This window comes from Phaseolus vulgaris, chromosome 5 (genome assembly GCF_000499845.2).
Source record: "Phaseolus vulgaris cultivar G19833 chromosome 5, P. vulgaris v2.0, whole genome shotgun sequence".
In the NCBI taxonomy this organism is placed as follows: Eukaryota; Viridiplantae; Streptophyta; class Magnoliopsida; order Fabales; family Fabaceae; genus Phaseolus; species Phaseolus vulgaris.
In genome coordinates this window covers 11828676-11855768 of record NC_023755.2, presented here as the reverse complement: position 1 = coordinate 11855768, position 27093 = coordinate 11828676, and the positions used below count along the sequence as shown (strand labels likewise).

General features: G+C 35.8%; 2 protein-coding genes and 1 pseudogene across 2 annotated transcripts; 2 read left to right on the top strand and 1 right to left on the bottom strand.

Annotated features, from left to right (window-relative positions):
* Nucleotides 1-499: 499 nt before the first annotated feature.
* On the bottom strand, nucleotides 500-820 carry LOC137833971 (probable histone H2A.2; annotated as a pseudogene).
* Nucleotides 821-1092: 272 nt separating this feature from the next.
* On the top strand, nucleotides 1093-1846 carry LOC137833970 (uncharacterized). The gene is made up of 2 exons (XM_068642040.1): nucleotides 1093-1127; nucleotides 1243-1846. The coding sequence occupies exons 1-2, from the start codon at nucleotides 1093-1095 to the stop codon at nucleotides 1844-1846; spliced, it is 639 nt and encodes a 212-aa protein (XP_068498141.1).
* A 12801-nt stretch (nucleotides 1847-14647) lies between these two features.
* LOC137833969 (uncharacterized) lies at nucleotides 14648-15644 on the top strand. Its single transcript, XM_068642039.1, has 2 exons — nucleotides 14648-14703; nucleotides 15308-15644. Exons 1-2 carry the CDS (start codon nucleotides 14648-14650, stop codon nucleotides 15642-15644), a joined length of 393 nt encoding a protein of 130 aa, XP_068498140.1.
* The last annotated feature ends 11449 nt before the right edge of the window (nucleotides 15645-27093 follow it).

The window sequence follows — 27093 nt, the reverse complement described above, 5'->3', positions numbered from 1 at the left end:
ATGGTTTTTAAAAAAAATCAATTTGGTCCCTGTGTTTTTTAAAAAGTATCCAAATTGGTCCTTTCTGTTAACTTTCCCCTACGACGTCAAGTGTTGCTGATGTGACAGAGAGAACAGAGACACGTTGGATTGGGTGTTGTGTGAGGTGGCAAGTTGATGGGTTTCGCAGATATTAATAAAGTTCAACATTGGGGTTTAGGGTTTTTTCCATTTAAGAGATGCTTCAAAGGGAGTCCCCTCGTCCCCACCTCCGTCCGACTGCATCTTCCACTCCGTCAACCACTTGGACCTTGAGCATATGTTCCTGCACAACTTATGCACATGGTTTTTTTTGGGAGAAAACAAGAGGTTTCGATAAATGAACAAACTCCTTCGAGCAACACAATTAGATGAAAATACAGTGTTTCAAACATCAAATTCCTTTACTGTTACAACCAAAGGACCCTAAAAACGAATATACAGAACTAAATTAAAATATACTCCAAGCCTTCTTGGGAGATTAGGTAGCTTTAGATGGAGATTTGGGATCCTTAGAAGCCTTATCGGTCTTCTTAGGCAATATAACAAGGTTAATGTTGGGAAGAACACCACCATGGAAATGGTCACACCAGAAAGCCATTTCCCCAATTCATCATCGTTCTTTACAACCAAAAGCACTGGTTCCCACACACTTCGCATACCTTCCTTTCTTCAAGTAACGCCCTACTCTTCTGAATGGAAATAGGAGTCCGGCCCTAATAGACCTTGTGACTGACTTCTTCTTTGGCCCACCGCCCTTTCTTCCTCTGGCGCCCTTCTTAATCTTTCCACTAGCTTCCATGTCAGAACACTAAAAATTAGTTGCGCTTGAAAAACAAGAGAGGAAGTGAGGAACGAGAAAAGGATGTTGAGCAGAATTGGGTGTGATGAATGGTTCTACATGGTCATACCCTAATTACAATTCAAAAAACCCTAACCTTAATTGATTTTTCACTAAACCAATCTCTCAATCCATGCCACTTAACACCTCACATCTCTCAATCCCACCTCTCTCTGCAACATAAGCAACACTTGTTGAATCAATTGATAGAGGAATCTGGGATGCTATCAAAAATGGCCCTTTTGAACCTAAGCTTGAAAAATATGATGTTTTCATTAAAAACCTTGGTCCCAATGGACGGAGAGTGAAAGTAAAAGATTTAAATCTGATTGCATTGCCAAGAATATTATCATTTCTGCTTTGAATTCTGATGAATTTTTCAGGGTCTCACAATGTGCATCTACAAAGGAGATGTGGGACATCCTTGAGATTACCCATGAAAGCACAACTGATGTGAAGAGAGCAAGGAAGCATGCCTGTATCCAAGAATATGAAATGTTCAGGATGTTTAAAAGGGAAACCATCTCGGATGTGCAGAAAAGATTCACCCACACAGTGAATCACCTCATTAGCCTAGGCAAAATCTTTGAAAGGGAGGATCTGAACATCAAGATCCTCAAATGCTTGGATAGATCTTGGCAACCCATGGTCACTGCAACTTTAGAATTTAAGGATTTGACCACATTGACCACAACCTCCTTGTTTGGAAAGCTAAGGGAACATGTGCTTGAGATGAATCAACTTAATGACCAAGAAAATGAAGAAAAACATGTGAAGAGCATTGTCTTAAGAGCTGCTAGTCATAAGGATGGTAAAAACTCAAGTGAGTGCAGTGATGGTGAGACTCTCAACTTGCTCACAAGGAAGTCTGACAAGTTATTGAAGAAGAACAGTCAGGACAAGAATCAACCATCAAACATGTTGAATAGTAAGAAAGTGAATGAATTTAATTCTACAAACTATACTTGTTTTAGATGTGGTAAATAGGGTTACATCAAGGTTGATTTTCCTAACAATGAGAGTAAAGAGAGATGGGAAATCAAGGAAGTTGAAAAGAGAGGCAAAGCAAGAATAACCTACATAGCTTGGAAAGATAATGATGATTCTGTTAGAATGGATGACTTTAAACTAGAAGGGGGGGGGATGAATTGATTAAAGAGGGTTTTCGCAAACTTTTAAGTCAAGAATGAAATTTCTTCAAGAAACAAATGATAAGAAATTCAGTTTGCCAAATCACAAAGCAAAAACCACAACACCAGAAAAACAATCGGTTGTTTCGCAAAAACAATCGGTTGTTTATATCAGTTTACAAATGTTAAAACTGAATTTAAAGAGATTAAGGATAGAGAGAATGCACACAGATGTTTATACTGGTTCACTCTAAACCTAAAGCTACATCCAGTCTTCTCAGAAACCACTGAGGAATTCCACTAAGCAATCAAACCTAGATCACTTACAACACAACCAAGAAAGTGACCTTGATCCCCCTCAAGACAGACACTTCTCTTGGCCAACACACCAACACTAAGAATGCTGATCTTGATCCCCTCAAGAACACACAACACTTCTCAGCAAACACACAAAGGTTCTTGTTCAACAGATACAAGGATTACACTTGTTACAGAAACAAATATGAAATCAATACAAGAGAAAATCCTATCTCACACTCTCTGATCAAACTCAATCTCTAAGCAATCTCAACTCTTCCAAAATCAGTAGTTGTGAAAATCCCAAATCTATTTTTCTATTTGTAAAACAAAGTTGTTGTTTTTTATCAAATCTTAAAAAACTATTCATTGCATTTAAAGATTGGTCAAATCATTAAAGACTGGAGCGTAAACAGTTAGAAAATCATTTAATGCTTAGTCAAAGCACAAAACAGTTTTTCTATTATGGTACCAAAACAAACAATTGGTTGTTTCCATGAATCAATCGGTTGTATTGGTTTTGACAGCTCAACCATTTGAAAAACAGTTTTCGACCTTTTCTAAACACACCTAAGTATAAAACAATCGGTTGTTTCGACAAAACAATCGGTTGTTTTTCACTTATTTTGAAAAACACTTTTCTTTTAAAAAGATTGAGAATGCCTATGCTTTGGATTCAATCAAGAGTGGATTACAAAACTCAATCTACCCCAGATCCTATCTAAGACAGCTCAGCAACAGCAAGCACAAACTTCAACATCCTTCAAAGGGTTTGGATTCTTCAAAGCTTGAACACCACTTGGTTTAACAATCTCCCCCTACCTGATGAAGACAAATCCCTGATGCTTGTGTTGTACCTTATTGAATCTGAAGCAGTTCCTACAAAGCACAGTTTTAAGCAAAGCATAGAACTTATGATATTTGGTTAGCACATAAACAAATATAGAAATTCAGAGCATAATATCAGAGCAAACAACAAACAAATATTGGAGCAAAAACCTATGAGGTTTCACTCATACAAAATGTTTTGCAGAAATAAAAAACTGAAACCAAACACAACATACATCTCCCCCTATTTGTCTTCATAAATAGACAAAAAGAAGAGATGAAAAAGATAATTGTTCTTAAGACATCAGATTTAAAACAGCAAAAGCAAAAAAAAAAAAAAAATAGAAAAACTGATACAACCATAAAAAACAATCGGTTGTTTTGATATATCAACCTGTTGTTTTCTCTTCATTCATCATCATCAACATATTGAAGATCAAAGATCTGGTTCTGTACTGCCTGAATCTGTTCATTTAGTGTCATAAAACGTGCATCCATGCTGTCAAACCTGTTATCAATCCTCTGGAAGTTGCTGACACATAGATCATGGAGATTCCTTTGATTCTCCGCAAAGTTATCAAGCCTATTAACAATGAGTCTCTCAAAAGGAGACATGGTTTACACTCTTTCTTCTTGATTTCCAGCACCAGCACTAGGTCCGACATCTTGATGTGCTTCAGGTAGATTTTCATGTTGAAAATCCTTATTTGCAGCATGTTCATCTTGTTCATGATCAACAGCAGCACTAGTTGAGGCTCCAAAGTCACCATCTTTGCTAATCCATTTGCCACCTACTTTGGTGAAACCCATTTTACTGAGAGATCCGTTGTTCAACTCTTGAGTTGACTTCACCAACTCAGATGTTTAATCCTCTAGGTTCACTTCAAAATAGAGTAGAAATTTAGAAACCAAAACAGCATATGGATAATGATAGTCACTTAACCTCATTGCCTTTTGCATGTGCTCTTTAATGATGTGTATCCAATTAATTCTGATCTTCTTCATAATGCAGAAGATGTACACCAGATCCTCCTCTGTAAGCACTGAATGATTGCTCCCCCTTGGAGTTAGAATCCAAGTCACAATGAGGGCTAGCAACCTTTCATCAAGCCTTAAGCCACCAACTGAACAAGTCCTAACTTGTGCATTTTGGTTCTTCAAGCAGCTCTTGTAGTATTGAACTTTGTTGAAGTCCTCCCTACACCAAGGTTCCCCTTGTTAATCCCGAGGCTTGAGTACTTTAGACCAGCTACAGCAGCCCACACATCATGTGTAATTTCCATATCTACACATTTTACATGAGAAACAAGGTTGTTTCCTTCAACCTTAAGATTTGTGTAGAAAACTCTTATCAAATATGGATAGATATTGCCTTTCATCTCCAAGAACTTTCTGAGGGACTGATCTTTGAGAAGCTTTCTGACATTGTCCAGCTTTTGGCTTTTCAGCCAATCAAAGCAAACAACTTTAGGGTTGTTTATCACTTTGGTGCTAGTCTCAAATCTATATCTCTCAATAAGATCATTATCACTAGAAAACCATCCTTCAAGCCTTCCTCCAGACCTTACTGCTATGGATTTGACTCTCTTTGAGGTGGGAGGAGTTGAGTCCATGATGGCAAAGAAAAAAACAGAGAAAAGCTCACACAAGATTTGCAAGAGATGTTGCAATTGGTTGTTCTTGTGGAAGAGATCAGCTGCAACAGATTTCATAGCAATAACAGAATCATAAAGCATTCAATGACATGAGTGGGTACCAGATTTTCAAAGAGAGAAGACTTGACCATGCCCTGCACAAAAAACGTTAGAAAAAGCTGAAAATCAGCCTTTCCAAAAACACAACTTTGAGATGCCAAGACATTCTCAAAGTTAGATTTCCCTTTTGAAAGCTTGTCCACAGTGTCAACAAGATAATGCACATTTTTCTCAAGATTTTCACAATTTTCGCAAATGAGAGTCTCACACTTGCAAGAAGAATTTTTGAAATGATTTACCAGATTTTTGAAATCATTTTTTGATTTTTCAATCTCATCTTCAAGTGATTTCACTCTCTTTTCCAACCAGCTATTAAGTTCTTTCAATCGGTTGTTTGAAAGCACCAATCGATTAGCTTCGTCGTGAGTTTCTTGAAAAGCTTCAAGCAATAAACTATAATTTTGTTCATATAAGGAAGCACATGAACTTACCTCACTTGAGCTACAGGATTCATCATCATCTTCAGCAATCAAGCAGATGTTTGCTTTCTCATCTTCACTTGATGAAGAGCTTGATGATGATACCTCATTCCAATCCCAAGCTATGTAGGCTCTCTTTGTCTTGCCCTTCTTTTCCTTGTAGCTAGGCTTTTTCTCCTTGCTTTTTTTGGACAATCTGCCTTTATATGTCCTTGTTCACCACAACCAAAACAAGTATAGTTATTGGAATTAAAATCATTGGATTTCTTGTTTCCATACCTATCTTTGTTGTTGTCCTTGTTGCAGTTCCTCTTCAAGAATTTGCTAAACTTTCTTGACAGCAAGCTAAGGTTTTCCTCATCACTATCATCGTTGGATTCTTGTTTGCCTTTATGCTTAGAAGCTTTTAAGGCTATGCTCCTTACGTGTTTGTCTTCGCTTTCTTGAACATTGAGTCGATTCATCTCTAACTCATGTTCCCTAAGCTTACCAAACAAAGAAGCCATACTCAAGGATGTTAGGTCTTTAGATTCAGAAATAGCAGTTACCTTAGGTTGCCATGCTCTATCAAGACATTTCAAGATCTTGATGTTTAGCTCTTCCTTTTCAAAGGTCTTGTCAAGGCTCATGAGAGGATTGATGATGTGTGTGAATCTTTTCTGCACTTCAACAATTGTTTCACCTTTGAGCATTCTGATCATCTCATACTCTTGGATTAGAGTATGCTTCCTAGCTCTCTTCACCTCATTTGTACCTTCATGAGTTACCTCCAAGGTGTCCCACATTTCTTTTGATGATTTGCATTGAGAAACCCTAAAAAACTCATCTGAATTTAAAGCAGAGGTTATTATATTTTTGGCAATGCAATCAAATTTGGCCTTCTTGCTTTCTGAATCAGTCCATTGAGACCAAGGCTTTTCAATGACAGATCCATCTTTTTCAAACTTTGGGATAAAAGGACCATTTTCAATTGCATCCCAAATTCCTTTGTCAAGTGATTCCATAAAGATTTTTATTCTCACTTTCCAAAATTGGTAGTTCAAACCACAAAACAGAGGTGGTCTGTTGATTGAAGCACCTTCCCTAAAAGGTAGTCTATCAGCCATCACAAAACAGTTTTAGGGTCACACTTGAATAAATTTCAAGAACCAAGCTCTTGATGACAATTGTTAGAATGGATGGCTTTAAACTAGATGGGGGTGAATTGTTTAAAGAGGGTTTTCGCAAACTTTGAAGTTAAGAATGAAATTTCTTCAAGAAACAAATGACAAGAAATTCAGTTTGCTAAATCACAAAGCAAAAACCACAACACCAGAAAAACAATCGGTTGTTTTGCAGAAACAATCGGTTGTTTATACCAGTTTGCAAATATTAAAACTAAATTTAAAGAGATTAAGGATAGAGAGAATGCACACAGATGTTTATACTGGTTCACTCTAAACCCAGAGCTACATCCAATATTCTCAGAAACCACTGAGGAATACCGCTAAGCAATCAAACCTAGATCACTTACAACACAACCAAGAAAGTGACCTTGATCCCCTCAAGACAGACAATTCTCTTGGCCAACACACCAACACTAAGAATGCTGATCTTGATCCCCTCAAGAACACACAACACTTCTCAGCAAACACACAAAGGTTTTTGTTCAACAGATACAAGGATTACACTTGTTACAGAAACAAATCTGAAATCAATACAAGAGAAAATCCTATCTCACACTCTTTGATCAAACTCAATCTCTAAGCAATCTCAACTCTTTCAAAATCAGTAGTTGTGAAAAACCCAAATCTGTTTTTCTATTTGTAAAACAAAGTTGTTATTTATTATCAAATCTTAACAAACTACTCATTGCATTTAAAGATTGGTCAAAGCATTAAAGACTGGAGCGTAAACAGTTAGAAAATCATTTAATGCTTAGTCAAAGCACAAAACAGTTTTTCTGTTATGGTACCAAAACAAACAATCGGTTGTTTCCACGAATCAATTGGTTGTTTTGGTTTTGACAGCTCAACCATTTGAAAAACAATTTTCAAACCTTTTCTAAAAACACCTAAGTATAAAACAATCGGTTGTTTCGATAAAACAATCGGTTTTTTTTCATTTAGTTTGAAAAACACTTTTCTTTTAAAAAGATTGAGAATGCCTATGCTTTGGATTCAATCAAGAGTGGATTACAAAACTCAATCTACCCCAGATCCTATCTAAGACAGCTCAGCAACAGCAAGCATAGCCTTCAACATCCTTCAAAGGGTTTGGATTCTTCAAAGCTTGAACACCACTTGGTTCAACAATCTCCCCCTATTTGATGAAGACAAATCCCTGATGCTTGTGTTGTACCTTATTGAATCTGAAGCAGTTCCTGCAAAGCACAGTTTTAAGCAAAGCATAGAACTTCTGATATTTCGTTAGCACAAAAACAAATATAGAAATTCAGAGCAAACAACAAACAAATATTGAAGCAAAAACCTATGAGGTTTCACTCATACAAACTGTTTTGCAGAAATAAAAAACTGAAACCAAACACAGCATACATCTCCCCCTATTTGTCTTATAGAGGAGGATCAGGGAGGAATCATTCAGTGCTTACAAAGGAGGATCTGGTGTACATCTTCTGCATTATGAAGAAGATCAGAATTAATTGGATACACATCATCGAAGAGCACATGCAAAAGGCAATGAGGTTAACTGATTATCATTATCCATATGTTGTTTTGGTTTCTAAATTTCTGCTCTATTTTGAAGTGAACCTAGAAGATTAAACATCTGAGTTGGTCAAGTCAACTCAAGAGTTGAACAATGGATCTCTCAGTAAAATGGGTTTCACCAAAGTAGGTGACAAATGGATTAGCAAAGATTGTGACTTTGGAGCCTCAACTAGTGCTGCTGCTGATCATGAACAACATGAACATGCTGCAAATATGGATTTTCAACATGAAAATCTACCTGAAGCACATCAAGATGTTGGACCTAGTGCTGGTGCTGGAAATCAAGAAGAAAGAATGCAAACCATGTCTCCTTTTGAGAGACTCATTGTTAATAGGCTTGATAGCTTTGCGGAGAATCAAAGGAATCTCCATGATCTATGTGTCAGCAACTTCCAGAGGATTGATAACAGGTTTGACAACATGGATGCACGTTTCATGACCCTAAATGAACAGATTCAGGCAGTACAGAACCAGATCTTTGATCTTCAATATGCTGATGATGATGAATGAAGAGAAAACAACCGGTTGATATATCAAAACAACTGATTGTTTTTTATGGTTGTATCAGTTTTTTTTTTTTTTTTTTTTTTTTGCTTTTGCTGTTTTAAATCTGATGTATTAAGAACAATTATCTTTTTCATCTCTTCTTTTTTTCTATTTGGGAAGACAAATAAGGGGAGATGTATGTTGTGTTTGGTTTCAGTTTTTTTTTATTTCTTCAAAACAGTTTGTATGAGTGAAACCTCATAGGTTTTTGCTCCAATATTTGTTTGTTGTTTGCTCTGATATTATGCTCTGAATTTCTATATTTGTTTCTGTGCTAATCAAATATCAGAAGTTCTATGCTTTGCTTAAAACTGTGCTTTGCAGGAACTGCTTCAGATTCAATCAGGTACAACACAAGCATCAGGGATTTGTCCTCATCAGATAGGGGGAGATTGTTGAACCAAGTGGTGTTCAAGCTTTGAAGAATCCAAACCCTTTGAAGGATGTTGAAGGTTGTGCTTGTTGTTGCTGAGCTATCTTAGATAGGATCTGGGGTTGATTGAGTTTTGTAATCCACTCTTGATTGAATCCAAAGCATAGGCATTCTCAATCTTTTTAAAAGAAAAGTGTTTTTCAAACTAAGTGAAAAACAACCGATTGTTTTATCCAAAAACAATCGATTGTTTTATACTTAGGTGTTTTTAGAAAAGGTGGAAAACTGTTTTTAAAATGGTTGAGCTCTCAATACCAAAACAACCGATTGATTCGTGGAAACAACCGATTGTTTGTTTTGGTACCATAACAGAAAAACTGTTTTGTGCTTTGACTAAGCATTAAATGATTTTCTAACTATTTACGCTCCAGTTATTAATGCTCTGACCAATCTTTCTATGCAATGAATAGTTTGTTAAGATTTGATAATATATAACAACTTTGTTTTAAAAATAGAAAAACAGATTTGGGTTTTTCACAACTACTGATTTTGAAAGAGTTGAGATTGCTTAGAGATTGAGTTTGATCAAAGAGTGTGAGATAGGATTTTCTCTTGTATTGATTTCATATTTGTTTCTGTAACAAGTGTAATCCTTGTATCTGTTGAACAAGAACATTTGTGTGTTTGTTGAGAAGTGTTGTGTGTTCTTGAGGGGATCAAGATCAGCATTCTTAGTGTTGGTGTGTTGGCCAAGAGAAGTGTCTGTCTTGAGGGGATCAAGGTCACTTTCTTGGTTGTGTTGTATGTGATCTAGGTTTGATTGCTTAGTGAAATTCCTCAGTGGTTTCTGAGAAGACTGGATGTAGCTCTGGGTTTAGAGTGAACCAGTATAAACATCTGTGTGCATTCTCTCTATCCTTAATCTCTTTAAATTCAGTTTTAATATTTGCAAACTAGTATAAACAACCGATTGTTTCTGCGAAACAACCGATTGTTTTTCTGGTGTTGTTGTTTTTGCTTTGTGATTTGGCTAACTGAATTTCTTATCATTTGTTTCTTGAAGCAATTTCATTCTTTACTTAAAAGTTTGCGAAAACCCTCTTTCAACAATTCAGCCCCCCCCCCCCCCCCCTCTAGTTTAAACCCATCCATTCTAACAATATCCTCAAGTTCATCATTTAAGGAAGATGAAGAAGCCAATTTGTGTTTGATGGCAAAGGAAGAATCTGAATCAAGCAGTGTAAGTCCAAGAACTTCTATTAATTTTGAAAATTATAGTCAACTTCTTGATGCCTTCAAAGAAACTTATGAGGAAACTAGTAGGCTGACCCTTTTGAATAATTGGTTGAAAGGGTTAAACAACTGGTTGAAAAATAAAGTCAAGACCTTAGAAGAAGAGTTAAACAATTCAAAAAGTGATTTTGAAATCCTAGAAATGATTTACGAAAACTCTTCTTGTAAGTGTGTTGACTCAAGCTTTAGTGAAAATTATGAATCTCTTCAAAAGAAGGTTCACTACCTTTTAAAAACCGTGGACAAGTTTTCCAAAGGCCAATCCAATCTTGATACTGTTTTTGCTTCTCAAAATTGTGTTTTTAGCAAGGCTGAACTAAGGTTTAATCCAAAAAGCAAGAACAAACCGTTCTCAAAACCTTTCTCAAGTTTCTTTGAAAAATAATTTGTTGTTTTGTCGAAACAACCGGTTGAAACTTTCTTTTACTGTTTGTAACTCTTTAAACAATGTAACACGTTATATTTATCAACACTTATACCTTATACATGACAATTGTGACTATCTTTGCCAATGTATGTTTCGCTATTTAACTTAGTAAACCTCGACTAGCTTAAGCCAGTGCATGTCACTTACTTATTAACCTCGACCAGCTTAAGCATAACAACTATCGTAAATGCAGATAACTTGTCACCTTCACTAACTCATCATTACATCTCGAGTGTAAAGTAACTAAGATAGCTAGAATTCAATGCACAAACTGATCATGAGAAATTAAGGGGTTCTCAAAGAACTAACCTTTTGATACACTATACCCCATCGCCCCAACGAGCTGATGTTCATTCTCGACGTATATATGTGTTTTTCACAGACTTGGGCTAGGGTCACATACCTTGACTTCTTCAAGCATTGCTTCACATAACGCATACTTGGATAGTTGCACCTTTCTAAGCTTGGTCGTCTCATCTCGCGCCAAGAATGATTCATTTATCTCTTAGGGTATCTAAAATTAGATACTCACTCGTATGCCGAGTTAACCCCAATTTGTCGTAAGCATAAGCAGACCATTCCACCGGGCATTACTTAATCATTCCACAGAGTGCCTAAACTCGAGTGATCATTCTCTAACGAGCTAGCCCGACATACCATGCACTTAGACAACTTAGTCATAGCAAATCAAACTACAGAGCGTCTGAACTCGGGTGGTCATAATGACACCTAGCCAGGTCGTCCTACTTGACAATAGATAATCAATTTACACACAGGGCGCCTACTCGGATAATCTTACCGAGACAGGTTGTCTTACCCACCAATAGATAATCAATTTACACCAAGGGCGCGTACTCGGATAGTCATACTAAGACAGGTCATCTTATCTGACTATAGATAATCAATTTACACCAAGGGCGCCTACTCAGATAATCTTACTGAGACAGGTTGTCTTATCTGTCAATAGATAATCAATTTACACACAGGGCACCTACTCAGATAATCTTACCGAGACAGGTCATCTTATCTGCCAATAGATAATTAATTTACACACAGGGCACCTACTCAGATATTCTTACCGAGATAGGTCATTTTATCATGTGCTAACTCTAAACAAATAAACAAAACTAATGCATCATCTTTCAAGAACAAACTTATCAATAGATGACCTTGTTAAAAAACTCCTTTAAGGGAAAAAGAGTATCACCTTTATCATCAAATTGGTAAAAAATAAAGCATTAAACCAAAATATCTTAGCTGAAATAGAACTTGAAATTTGTCGCGTTCTACGTTCGAGGAATGGTTCCGCCCTCTAGGATTTCTATCCTGTACGCTCCATTCCCGAGCACCTCGACTACATGAAATGGGCCAGTCCACTTTGGAGATAACTTGTTCTCTAGCTGGTAGGGGTGATCCTTTCGCATCACCAAGTCGACAACCCTGAATTGTCGAAACTTTGTCTTGGTCTTTTTCCTCAGCTCCACCCTTCTCTTCAAAGCCTTAGAGTTAATGCGGGCTTGTTCACGCACTTCATCTAGCAGATCCAGGTTCACCTTCCTTCCTTCGTTAGACTCTTCGATAACGAAGTTCTGGAACCAAGGAGAGCTCTCTTGGATCTCTATTGGTATCATGGCATATGAGGAGTGGTATGATAAGCCCACAGAATTCGAGGAACTTCTTTTGACAAAGTTCCTTTGGCCTTCTTTAATCTCGTCTTCAACCCTCTCAACAAGACTCTATTGGCTGACACAACTTGGCCATTTGTTTGAGAATGTTCTACCGAGGCAAATATTTGTGTTATCCCGAGCTCCGAGCATAGCTTACACAACTGTTGACTTGCAAATTGGGTTCGTTGTCAGACACTAGGTGTCAAGGAATCCCAAAACGGCATACAATGTTCTTCCACACAAAATGCTGCACCTTGTGAGCAGTTACTTATACGACTGGCTCGACTTCAATCCACTTTGTGAAGTATTCGATGGCCACTATGAGATACTTCATCTGACGTATCGCCAAAGGGAAAGGACCTAAGATGTCTATTCCCCAGGTATGGAAAGTCCACGGGTTATAAATTTACCGCAACTTCTCAGATGGCGCATGGTGCCAATCATCATGCTTCTGACAATGCTCACAATGTTTAGCATATTTCACACAATCCTTCTTCATAGTCGGCCAATAATACCCAGCTCGAACGACCTTCAACGACAGAGCTCTTCCTCCGATATGGCTTCAACAAATGCCTTTGCGAAGCTCCTCCATGACACGGGTGCACTTATCCCCACTTATGCAAGTGAGGATTGGGTGGGTATAACCATGACGGAACAACTTTCCATCTATCAAGGTATACATCCCTACATTCCTCTTAACTGCCTTGGCCTCTGTAGGTTCTACAAGAAGCAACCCATCAGTTAGGTAACGCTGGTAAGGGGTTATCCACGTCACTATGGTGTCGACTTGTAAGACCTCAAGAAACTCATCTCCCAACAACCCATATGTGGTTACACTGGGAACTTTCAAGGTCTCCTGAGTCAACGAACGATTCCTTCTTCCTTTTCCTAGGCTTACCCCCAAGATCTCCACGTTACTGACCTCGAATGGTCCCCATTTAGTGATCCTTAATGACTTCAATGTCTTCTGAATGACTGACCTCTATCGACCTCCCTTCCCTGAGCTTGCTAGTTTGGACAGTAGGTATGCTCGGGTGTTCTGCTCTCTAGGGACATGAATAAGCTCAAACTTAGAGAAAGTTGCTTTCAGAAGCATGACATACTTGAGATATGAGGCTAACTACGGATCCTTGGCCCGGTACTCACCCGTGACTTGCCCAATAACAAGCAACGAGTCACTCTTCACCAACAAACTCCGAGAACCCAACTCCTTGGCTAGCGACATCCCTGTTATCAAGGCCTCATATTCATCTTGGTTATTGTGGGCTTTGAAAGAGAACCTCAAGGCTTGCTCGATTAACAGACCACTTAGCCCATCTAAAATGACCCCAGCTCCACTCCCCTGTTGATTGGAGGATCCATCCACTGAAAGGAACCACTGGAAGTCATTAGGATCTGGCTGAGGACCCTCTGATGCAAACTCTACCATGAAATCAGCATACACTTGGCCCTTAATTTGCCCCAGAGTTCATACTGTATATCAAACTCGGATCGCTCAACTGCCCAACAGACCATCCGACCTGCTCATTAGCTTCCTGGAGAGCCCTCATGGTCGCCATTGTTGATCAAGAGTGATCAAGTGCTTTGAAGCATCCAAATCCATGTGTTTGATGAAAGGCTGGTATTGTTGTTGTTTCTTGGAGGGATCTGGGTAGAATAGAATGTGAATCCACTCCTTTGTTGAATCTAAAACTGATGTGATTTAAAACCTTTTTGAAATCAAGTGTTTTTCCAACTAAGTGAAAAACAACTTGTTGTTTTGTCGAATCAACTGGTTGTTTTACTCTTAAGAGTTTTTGAAAAGGTTGAAAACTGTTTTAGTTTGGTTGACTAAACTGTCAAACCAAACAATCAGTTGTTTCGTGGTTTCAACCGATTGTTTCTTTGAAAATCCTAACAAAATTTAGTTTTGGTTGTTGAATGTGCTTTAAATGTTTTTCAACTAAATACGCTCTTTCATTAATTGCTTAGACCAATCTTTGGACAATATAAATGGTTTGTTTATGTTTTCAAACAAGCAAGAGAAACAGATTTGAGTTTTTCAGTTGTGACAAAGTTGACTTTAAGATTTGAAACATTCACATCAAGCTTTGGGTTTTCAAAGAGAGTGGAATATGATTGCAATTGTATTGATTTCAATTTGTATTGTGAACAAGTGTAATCCCTTCTAAACCTACTGTATTTCTGGTGTTGTGTTGCCAAGGAGTGTTGTGTGTTCTTGAGGTGGTCAAGATCAATACTCTTGGTGTGTTTTTCCAAAGGGAGTGTGTTTCTTGAAGGGTTCAAGGTCACTACATTGGTGGTTTGTGTGTTGTAATCTGGTTTGATTGCTTAGTGTATTACCCAATGGTTTTCTGGGAACTGGATGTAGCTCTTGGCTTAAAAGTGAACCAGTATAAACTGTTGGTGTATCTCTCTCTCACTCTGAACTCATTTAATTTCTGTTTTTAGCTTTACTGGTATAAACAACCGATTGTTTCAAAGAAACAACCGATTGTTTTTTTGTTGCTTTGCTGTTTTATTGCTTATATTCTTGGCTAACTTGATTCTTGTTTTGGATTCATACAAAGAATTTTGTTAAACCTCAAAAAGTTTTCAAAAACCTCTCTTAAACAATTCACCCCCTCTCGTTTAAGGATATATATTCTAACAATTGGCATCAAGAGCTTGGTACTTGAAAAATATTCATGTTTGATCCTAAAATATTTTTTCTATGGCTGAAAAACTACCTTTTGGGGAGGGTGCCTCAATTAACAGACCACCTTTGTTTTGTGGTTTGAATTATCAGTTTTGGAAAGTTAGAATGAAAATCTTTTTTGAATCTCTTGATAAAGGAATTTGGGATGCAATTGAAAATGGCCCTTTTATTCCTAAATTTGAAAAGGATGGATCTTCTATTGAAAAACCATGGTCCCAATGGACTGATGCTGAAAATAAAAAGGCCAAGTTTGATTGCATTGCCAAGAATATCATAACCTCTGCTTTGAATTCGGATGAATTTTTCAGGATTTCACAATGTGCATCTGCTAAGGAAATGTGGGATACTCTAGAGGTCACCCATGAAGGAACAAATGATGTGAAGAGAGCAAGGAAACATACTCTAATACAAGAGTATGAGATGTTTAGAATGCTCAAGGGAGAATCGATTGATGAAGTACAAAAGAGATTCACTCACATCATCAACCATCTAATGAGTCTTGGAAAAACCTTTGACAAAGAGGACTTAAACATCAAGATTCTCAAGTGTCTTGATAGATCTTGGCAACCTAAAGTCACGGCCATCTCTGAATCAAAGGACTTGACATCTTTTACTACAGCCTCCTTGTTTGGAAAGCTTAGATAACACGAGTTGGAGATGAATAAACTCAATGTTCAAGGAAGTGAAGACAAGCATGTAAGTAACATTGCTTTGAAAGCTGCCAAGCACAAGAATAAGCAACACTCAAGTGAGGAAGAAAATCTTAGCCTGTTGTCCAAAAAGTTCAGCAAATTCTTGAAGAGAAACCGCAACAAAGAATCCAACAAAGAAAGGTATTGAAACAAGAAAACTAGTGATTTCAATTCTAACAATTATACTTGCTTTGATTATGGAGAACAAGGGAATATAAAAGCTGATTGCCCAAATAAAGAAGGCAAGGAAAAGAAGTCAAGCAATAAGGAAAAGAAAGGGAAATCAAAAAGAGCCTATATTACTTGGGATGAAAATGAAGTCTCTTCATCAAGCTCCTCATCAAGTAAAGATAAAAAAGCAAATTTGTGTTTAATGGCCGAAGGAGATGATGATTCAAGCAGCTCAAGCAGTGTAAGTTCTTGTGCTTCCTTAAATGCTAAAAACTATAGCCAATTACCTCAAGCTTTTAAAGAAACTCATGAAGAAGCTAACCGATTGGATCTCACAAACAACCGATTGAAAGGGTTAAATAACTGGCTTGAAAACAAAGTCAAGACTCTTGAAAAAGAATTGGAAAAGTCAAAAATTGATTTTGAAAAACTTGAAATGCATTGCAAAAATTCTTCTCACTTGTGTGACTCCAAGATTTGTAAAAATTGTAAAACTCTTGAGAGTAAAGTCCACTATCTTGTAAGAACTGTGGATAAACTTTCAAAGGGTAAATCCAACTTTGAAACTGTCTTGGCATCCCAAAAATGTGTTTTTGGAAAATCTGGTTTGGGGTTTAATCCTCAAAACAAGAAAAATGGGATTTCAAAGCCTCTTTCAAAAGTGCCAGAAAAACAATCGATTGAAAGATCGAAACAACCGGTTGTTACATGCTTTGAAATGGATTCCCAAAGGTTGTGTGGTTTCCAATGATAAAGCTGAATCAAAAGGACCCACATTTGTAAGGGGACCAAATCTTGTTGCTTGGATTTATTATGTTGCAGGGATACTAAGAGAAGCATGAAGTCTTAAGTTATCTGATCAAGCTTTTGGAAGAAAAGAAGTGTGTCTGGAACTGAATTAAGGGTATGTACTAGCTCAAGATGTCTTGAAAGCCAAAAGAAGCTTTCTTGGTCACAAATAATGACTCATTGAAGGGACTTCATGACAAAAGGATAAGACCTTCTTTGTCTTTGCTTTTCTATTATAAATACATACTAAATTCTTCATCTGCATATGAGCAATTACATTTTAAATTCTTCTCTGTTTTTGCTTAAATCTCATACATTGTTGCTGCTGAAGAAAAACAACCGATTGTTTTCTCGAAACAACCGATTGTTTCTTCTCTGACAGCACTGCATAAAATTGATTTAATCTCTTTATGAATTTTATTTGTTGCAGATTTCTTTTCTAAAGGGTTTATGAGTCAATAAAGCAGTTATTGTTAGAATATATGGCCTTAAATGAGAGAGGGGGTGAATTGTTTAAGAGAGGTTTTTGAAATCTTTTTGAAGTTTAACAAAATTCTTTGTATGAATCCAAAACAGAAATCAGGTTAGCCAAGAGCAAGTTCAATAAAACAGCAAAGCAACAGAAAAACAGTCGGTTGTTTATACCAGTAAAAACTAAAAACATAATGTAAATGAGTTTAAGGGTAAGAGAAAGATACACCAACAGTTTATATTGGTTCACTCTTAAACCAAGAGCTACATCCAGTCCCCAAAAAACCACTGGATAATCCATTAAGTAATCAAACCAGATTACAACACACAATCCACCAAAGCAGTGACCTTGAACCCTTCAAGAAACACACTCACTTTGGCAATTCACACACCAAAAGTATTGATCTTGACCACCTCAAGAGCACACAACACTCATTGGCAACACAACACCAGAAATACAGAAGGTTGAGAAGGGATTACACTTGATTACAGAACAATCTGAAATCAATACAAATGCAATCCTATTCCACTCTCTTAGAAAACCCAAAGCTTTGATGTGAATGTTCAAATCTTGAATCAACTCTTTCACAACTGAAAAACTCAAATCTGTTTTTCTTACTTGTTTGAAAACATAAACAAACTATTTATATTTTCCAAAGATTGGTCAAAGCATTTAATGAAGGAGTGTATTCAGTTGAAAATCATTTAAAGCACATTCAACCACCAAAACAGAATTTTGTTAGGATTTTCAAAGAAACAATCGGTTGAAACCACGAAACAACCGATTGTTTGGTTTGGCAATTAAGTCAACCAAACTTAAACAGTTTTCAACCTTTTCAAAAAATCTTAAGAGTAAAACAACCGGTTGATTCAACAAAACAACAAGTTGTTTTCACTTAGTTTGAAAAACACTTTATTTTAAAAAGGATTTAAAACACATTAGCTTTAGATTCAACAAAAGAGTGGATTACATATAAAACTACCCAGATCCCTCCTAAAACACAGCCTTGCATCAAGCACAAAGGATTTGGATTCTTCAAAGCACAATTTGAATTCTTCAAAGCACTTGATCAACAGTTATGAGGTCTGATTTGGTTCAGAAGAAAGTTGTTTCTTGTCATAAAAGGAATATATTCCATATCTTGGAAATTCAAGTGCCTTTATGACTAGTCAATGTCACATGTGTTGTCCATGTGTTTTTCTGCTTTGGGCTGACGTTTTTTCTATGCAAAGGTTGGACCAGATTTCTACCTTGAAGACTAAAACCCACTACAATCAAAGGATCAAAGAGGGATTCTGTTTTGCTATAAAACCCTCTGCAGTTGTTTTCCTTCACTAAAACAACCCATTGGCTCATCTCTTGGTGCATATATTATTCTCTGTGTGTGCTTTTTCTCATTCTGATTTCATGGATTCCACTCCTCCATCATCAAAAAGGTTTAAAACCAGGGTTGTGGGATCAGGAGGACGTCTTGAGGACTGGTTTTCAGGAGACAATGAATGATTGAGATAATCCCTATGAAACAAGTAGAAAAGTGATAAACAACCCAAAAGTTGTCTCTTTTAGCTGGTTGAAGAGTCAAAAGCTGGATGATGTGAGAAGGCTTCTCAAAGAACAGCTGCTGAAGAGGTTCTTGGAGATGAAAAGGAATATCTATCCGGATCTTATTCGGGTTTTCTACACCAACTTACAATTTGAAGGTAACAATCTTGTTTCTTATGTCAAGGGTGTGGATATGGAGATCACTCATGAGGTGTGGGCTGCTGTGACAGGCCTAAAGTATACTGGGTTAAGAATCAACAAAGGGAACATTGGTGTGGTGGAAGACTTCAACAAAATTCAATATTACAAAAAGTTGTTTGAAGAATCCTCATACACAAGTGAGAACATGCTCGGTTGGACGGCTGAAATTAAATGAAAGATTGTTGGCTCTCATTGTAACTTGGATTCTAACACCAAGAGGAAGTAACCATTATGTTCTAACTGAGGAAGATCTTGTCTACATATATTGCATTATGAGAAAAGTCAATATTAATTGGATTCATATCATCAAGGAGCACATGCAAAAATCTATGAGGTTAAGTGATTATCATTATCCTTACGCTATCTTGATTTCTAAATTATTAAACTATTTTGAAGTGAACCTTGAGGATGAAACATCTAAGTTGGTGAAATCAACATTTGAAGTGAATAATGGAACATTAAGCAAGATGGGTTTTACCAAGATCAATGGAAAAAGGGTAAGTAAGGATGGTGAACATGGTGGTTCCTCAAGTGGCTTTCATGTTGAACATGGTGAAGATGATCAAGAAGCTGTTGAAGGTGCTGATATAGATGTTCCAGATGAAGAACAACCTGCTACTGATTTTGGTGCTGGAACAAGTGTTGGACATCAAGGAGAAATGACTTCTTCAATGTCTTCCTTTGAGAGCTACATGGTGAATAAGCTAGATGGCTTTGCAGAAAACCAAAGGAATCTTCATGATCTTTGTGTTTCAAACTTTCAGAACTTTGATAATAGATTTCAAAGCATGGATACACGTTTTCAGACCCTTGATGAACAGATTGAAGCTGTTCAGAATCAGATTTTCAAACTACAGTATGGAAAAGAAGATTGAAGAAAAACAACTGGTTGATTTCTTGAAACAACCGATTGTGAAGCTTGAAAGTCAAGGCTTTTTTGTTCTTTCTATATTTGTATTGCTTTATTTTGGATTATTTTGTTTAAACTCTTCCTAGAGTCTATTTGTGAAGACAAATAGGGGGAGAATATGGTGTTTGTGTTGTCTTAGAAACTGTTATAACTCTGTTATTATTCTGTTTTTAATTTCTGCTGCAGTATTGGTTTGTATGAAGTTGTTCTTTGTTAGTTTTGGCTGGTTTTCTATGCTTTTGTGATTATGCAGAAAACTAGTTGATGCATGATCATAACCTGCTATGAGAGATGCTCAGGATTGCATATTTTTTGTTTTGTAGGTGCAGTTTCAGATTCAATCAAGATCAACACAAGCAACCAGGGATTTGTCTTCATCAAATAGGGGGACGTTGTTGATCAAGAGTGATCAAGTGCTTTGAAGCATCCAAATCCATGTGTTTGATGAAAGGCTGGTGTTGTTGTTGTTTCTGGGAGAGATCTGGGTAGAATAGAATGAGAATCCACTCCTTTGTTGAATCTAAAACTGATGTGATTTAAAACCTTTTTGAAATCAAGAGTTTTTCCAACTAAGTGAAAAACAACTTGTTGTTTTGTTGAATCAACCGGTTGTTTTACTCTTAAGGAGTTTTTGAAAAGGTTGAAAACTGTTTTACTTTGGTTGACTAAACTGTCAAACCAAACAATCGGTTGTTTCGTGGTTTCAACCGATTGTTTCTATGAAAATCCTAACAGAATTCAGTTTTGGTTGTTGAATGTGCTTTAAATTTTTTTCAACTGAATACGCTCCTTCATTAATTGCTTTGACCAATCTTTGGAAAACAAAAATGGTTTGTTTATATTTTCAAACAAGCAAGGGAAACAGATTTGAGTTTTTCAGTTGTGACAAAGTTGATTTCAAGATTTGAAACATTCACATCAAGCTTTGGGTTTTCAAAGAGAGTGGAATAGGATTGCAATTGTATTGATTTCAATTTGTACTTTGAACAAGTGTAATCCCTTCTAAACCTACTGTATTTTTGGTGTTGTGTTGCCAAGGAGGGTTGTGTGTTCTTGAGGTGGTTAAGATCAATACTCTTGGTGTGTTTTGCCAAAGGGAGTGTTTTTCTTGAAGGGTTCAAGGTCACTACCTTGATGGTTTGTGTGTTGTAATCTGGTTTGATTGCTTAGTGTATTACCTTGTGGTTTTCTGGGGACTGGATGTAGCTCTTGCCTTAAGAGTAAACCAGTATAAACTGTTGGTGTATCTCTCTCTCTCACTCTGAACTCATTTAATTTCTGTTTTTAGCTTTACTGGTATAAACAACCGATTGTTTCAAAGAAACAACCGATTGTTTTTTTGTTGCTTTGCTGTTTTATTGCTTATATTCTTGGCTAACTTGATTCTTGTTCTGGATTCATACAAAGAATTTTGTTAAACCTCAAAAAGTTTTCAAAAACCTCTCTTAAACAATTCACCCCCCTCTCGTTTAAGGCCATATATTCTAACAGCCATGAGTTGTTGTAAAGTGGGGGCATCACTTCATTCAGATTATGGTGGTCCCTGCCTAGTGTTCCTCATCATGTTGGAAGGCTTTAAACACAAATGTGGGTGGGATCAGGTTTTATCGGGCTCCACGGTGAGCGCCAAATGTTCTCGCCGATTGACTTGAGTGGAAAACTCCGCTCATAACCTGACTCTTTTAGATTATGTTATGCGTCTTCTTGTTGCACTGGAACGTGGCTCCGTTGGGACAAAGGGGACTCTACCTGTTGACCACACTCTGACGATGAAGTCAGTGAGAGCATACAAAATAAGATAAGTATTCAGTTTTAGTCTAGTATTCAGAAACAGCGTACCTTTACTAAGGGTCTCAAGCCCTTTTTATAACTATCTCTTTACACTTTCTCTTGAGAGAATATAATCTCAACCAAAGCATAACAAGAACAATATTCTGCCTACAGGCACCTTTACTCACGATGCTAACTTGTAGAAGAGAATCTCGTGCTCCCTTATTCTCGGGTACTCACCATTTAACCAATATTGTCATATATTCAATTAACAACTTTACGCATATTCATATATATTCTATTATAACATCTTAATGAATATATCTACGTATATATTTAACTAATAATCTTATATCAACATATGACCAACTTGTGATTTTAATTATTTTTCATCGGACTTACCAACAAAACTGAGTCAAACTCATGACTTGCCTTTGATCCCAAAGTCGAACTGATCGTACCCACATGTATAGACCGAGGTCCCGAGCACTCTTATCCGATACATTTTATAGTTTTAGAATTTTATATTTTTTATAATTCATGTTGTTTAGAGTATAAGACTTTACGAATGGTTGTATTTAATTTTCTTTACAAATCATACAATAAGTGGTGATAATATAAACTATTGACTATTTCCTTGAATTTTATTTAAGATAAAATATTTTTTAATTTTACATAAAATTATTAAAGATACGTATTAAATATCAGATGACTCATTCATATATATATATATATAATTTATTTATTATTTGGGCCTAGTGCTAAAATTATATTTGTATTTACTTTTCAGAAAAAAAAAGTTGGTGATTATATATGTAAAAAAAATGGCTTCTTCTTCCTGCACCCCACAATTTTAAAAATTCTAACATTACTCTTGACCTAAAATTTGAAAAGGACACCGTTCTGCATTTCCAAAATCACTGATCATCTTTATCCTTGGGTATCAACTGCAATGTCAAATTTAAATAAAGTTTACTACAAAACACTACAAAACCTAGTATAATTGTTGACCCAAACACTAAATAAAGTTTAAATATAATACCAAGCAAAACACTACAAAACCTTGACCCAATATAATTGTTGTTTACTAATTTGAGTAACACAAACACAAACAACAAATCATTATTCCAGACACATCAATCTGGTACAATACTGGATCCATAAATTCAGAAGTTTACTGGATCCTGAAATCCAGAAGAATCAGAAATTTGGGATTTTACCAGATCCATAAGTTCGAAATGTGAAAAAATGATTACGGAAACATAAATTCATGGAAAAAACAGATCTGTAAATCCGAAAAATAAAGAAATTTACTTACCTTTTTGTGAATAGCACTCTAAATCACCAAAAAGGAATGTGTGAGATTGAAAGAAGAATGTTGTGGAGGTGTCGCTGCTATGCTGCTGTGGGAGAGGAAGAAAAACGCTGCGCAAATGAGAAAATCAACGCTGCCTTCATTTTAGGGTTTTTTCATATTAGGGATATGTTTGGAATTTTGAAAACTAATAAGGGTTATTTCGTCTTCGTATAAGAGTGTGGGGGTGCAGAAAGAAAAAATTAGGGGTGCAGGAAGAAACTGCCAAAAAAAATGGAAAACAGCATAAACAAACGAACTAGCCCAAACTTTTCGCGAAAAACAAAATCTAAGGGATGTCTAGATAAAAAGGGAGTAAGAAATAGTAAAACTATTCGGCCAGTCCAATTTGCCCAAGTTTTTCATAATAAAGGTGTTTTTAATAAAAAACGAGGGGCAAATAACTAAATTACTAGGCCCGCCTAATGGGCTGTGTTTTGTAGAAAAATATGGTGGATACACAAAAAACCTGGTGGCATATAACAAAAAGTTAGGCCAGCGAAATGGATCCAGAGTTTTGTAAGAAAACATGGTGGATATATAAAAAACGGGTCAGAATTAACAAATATTATGTGCCATCCGAATTGGCCCAGGCTTTTGAAGAAAACTGGATGCGTGTACATAAAAAAATAGGTAGGAAATAGCAAATGTGGTTGTAGTGGGAATATCAACACGAGGAGCCCAAAAAGCAAAAGGGACCCAAAATTGATGAAGGCTAATTTTTCCTGCATCAGATCAATATCAATTGTGTTATGCACCCAACATCTGCACAAAAAATATCTATTTTACGCTTAATCTTCCGGATATCCATATCCGCCAAACAAATAAGACAATTCTGAATATGTAAATCCAGAATTGAGATGTGTCTTCTCGATATAACCATTCGTAATCTTATTTGGACACAGAAGAATGTCTTCCAAACACTAAAATTTGAAAGTTTTTTTCTTATTTCAGATACGAAAACCTAAAAAATATGACAATTGCAATTTGGGGTTTTAAAAAAAATGATAGGTGTAAATCACAACTGATCGGGAGAATTAGCCATTGATGAAAAGGTGGCAGAAATTGCTATATTTCACTTCACGTAAAGCCACGCACGCGGCCTAAACTCACTTCAAATGTGGCTAATTAATATACTCCAAGCAAAGGGGATGAACCCAAGGTTTAAGGTGTAGCAAATTGCAAAGCATGTGACTTACCAAATCCACCAACACAATAAATATATTAATATGTAAAATAAAACCCTTCAAGCTTTTGCAAAGAAAAGATGAGCCCTGGAAGGGGATGGGTTAGGCCCAAAAACTTTCTGTTTTCTCTTTTTGTAATTAATTTTAAAAAACCGAAAATAGAAAATAAAAATATATTTTAAAACATTACAAGTTTTTTAAAAATTCACTTTGGTCTCAAGATTTTTTTAAATGATGTCATTTGATCTCTTTTGTTAAATTGGTTTAAACAAGGTTAAGTTGTGATGATGTGACACACAAAGTGATACATTTATGAACACATGGACTCCATAAGTGTCCTCCACCAACACCTTCTCTTTATGTCGTTGTGGTCACTGTTCCTAATTTGGGGTAAACTTGCACCAACACAACACACAACTTTTATATTTATAATGTAACTCCTTGTTCCCTATTTTCGCCCTCACTGCACCCAATTCCATTTCTCCTTGCCCCAATTTGAGAAAATAGGGTTTTTCCCCACTAATCAATGTGTCATCGTTGCTAGGGTTTTGTAATGGAAGAATTAGAGGAGGACCGAATGAGGGATTTCAAGCCCTTCTCGGAGGACTCTTCGTGCTCGTGTTCGATCAATGAAACAGTGAATGGTTCGCACCAATTCATGATAAAGGGGGTACTCTCTTGCAAAGGGGATGTGTGTTGGGAAGCACATAGTGAGCGATACTTTTAGTGTTGGTGGTAACAATTGGGATATTTACTTCTATCCTAACGAGATTAACTCCAACGATAATCCCGAGGTTAGGGCTATATTCAAGTTGATGCTGGTGGATCATAGTGAGAAGGGAAATGATAAGGTTCATAGCCATTTCGAGAGGCCTCTAGACGGTGGACTGTAAACTTTGAAGTATAGAGAGTTTCCCAATGCGATGTTGGTGTAGGTTTACCCCCAAATTAGGAGCGAAGACCACGACGACATAGAAGATGGTGTTGGTGGGGGACACACGTGGAGTCCATGAGTTTATAATGGTGTCACTTGTGTGCTACATCATCACAACTTAACGTCGTTTAATCCAAGTTAACATAAAGGACCAAGTTGTATCATTTTAAAAAATCTTGAGACCAAAGTTGTTATATCTCTTGAATGTAGCAACTTAAAAGGTAATTAACCTTTTATATATTAAATATTTTTTGGAATTACTATTTTGAGAGCTCACTACTAGAAAATCATTAAATAGAAACTAATTTTAGAGACAAAAAATAATTAATTACTATATTGACTAAATTAGATACTATTTTATAGACTAAAATTATTGATATCTAAAGTAGTTTCTATTGTTAATAAAAATTTATAAACTAGTTTCTAAATTGGTATCTAATTAGCTACCAATATTTTAGCTATCAAATTTAGAATCTAAAGTAATTGGTAGTTAAAATCTTTGATGCAATCCTAGCTTGCATCTTCATTTGTAAATCTTCTTCTTCATTGTTTTGATTTAAATATCTTCTATAGAAGATTAATGATATTGCAAAAGCATAAAGAATTGTAGAAATTTTGAAAGAGATGACAATTATGAGATGAATCTAAGTGAGGTTAGGCCAACACTACTAGGAGAAGTCTAGAAAATTGTCTAGTAAGAAGACAACTCTAGAGAGAACTTTGAACAAGTAGAAGTGTCTCAAAAATTGGACAACATTGAATTACTCAAATCAAAGTTAAGAATCATGTACAATAGACTCTTATTTATAGGAGAAAGTCTCTCAAAACCTCTCAAATGAGAATGTGACCAATGTCACCACCTTATTGGTGCAAATCCTCTTCATTGGGAGAGTGAAAAGTGTCATGCCTTCATTAGTAAAATTGTCTCCATTATGGAGAAGACATGTGTACCCTCATCCCTTCCTTGCCAACATTCTATTTGCACCCCTCTTTTACTATTTTACACCCTACCTTCTTTTCTATTTATACCCTACTCTACTTTGGTCCAAAATACAAGGCACAAGACTTCCTAACTACTCTATACAATTTTTACAAGACTAAGAAGAAGAAAAAGACTTTATATTCTCTTCAGAAAAACTTGATCTTCATCTATCTTCTTAGATACCGATTTAGAAACAAATTTATACATTTTTATTAATAATTGAAATTACTTTAGATACCAATAATTTTTTAGTCTATAAAATAATATCTAATTTAGTTAATATAGTAAGTTGATAGTTAAAACCTTGGTAGCTAATTAAATATCAATTTAGAAACTTTTTTATAATTTTTTATTAATATAGAACCTACTTTAGTCAATATAATAACTAATTATTTTTTGTTTCTAAAATTTGTTTCCATTTAATGATTTTCTTGTAATAGTTGTTTGAATTTATTTATACTATTTGAGTCTAACATGCATTCTATGTGACCCTTTGAGCAAGAAAGATTTAAGAACCGATATTGGTTAAGAGTTGTAGGTGAAAGTCTAATGGATTGGACATGTTAATCCTTGAGATAATTATGTAGAAAGTTACGGACATCAGAAACAAGTATATCTAATCAACAAGTTGATTTACAAGAGATTAATGTACTTAGATTGGATATTTATTATGTTTGATTTTTTTTATTATGATTTTTTTTCTATTTTACAATATTAAAGTTAGATAAGTTAGATAATATATACTTATTTAAACTTTTATTTTTTATTTATTTTATTTCATTCAATGAATTATTATTAGTTTGAATGTGACTTCAATTCTATTTTAAATTAGGGATTTGTAAAATTTTAGTGTGAAGTATTTTTTTTTAAAATTATTATTACTTTTAATGAGTGTCCACAGATTTGTGAACAAAACAATAAAATATGTATGATTTGTACCAAAAGTTTAAATAATATGTTATTTATAGATTTATTTGTGAGTAGTTACATATGGATGAAATTCATATGTAATAAATTCTTTTGCATATTCTGAACGTAGTTACCTAAAAAAAATCCTAAAAAATTATTTCTACGAATTTTAAGAATGATG

Bases quoted from the DNA above. Each gene is read 5' to 3' on its own strand.
- LOC137833970 (XM_068642040.1), top strand. From the start codon at position 1,093: ATGGCCCTTTTGAACCTAAGCTTGAAAAATATGAT. The intron at 1,128-1,242 runs GTTTTCATTAAA...TGAATTTTTCAG, and splicing joins CTAAGCTTGAAAAATATGAT to GGTCTCACAATGTGCATCTA.
- LOC137833969 (XM_068642039.1), top strand. From the start codon at position 14,648: ATGGTTTTCTGGGAACTGGATGTAGCTCTTGGCTTAAAAGTGAACCAG. The intron at 14,704-15,307 runs GTTGGTGTATCT...TGAATTTTTCAG, and splicing joins AAAGTGAACCAGTATAAACT to GATTTCACAATGTGCATCTG.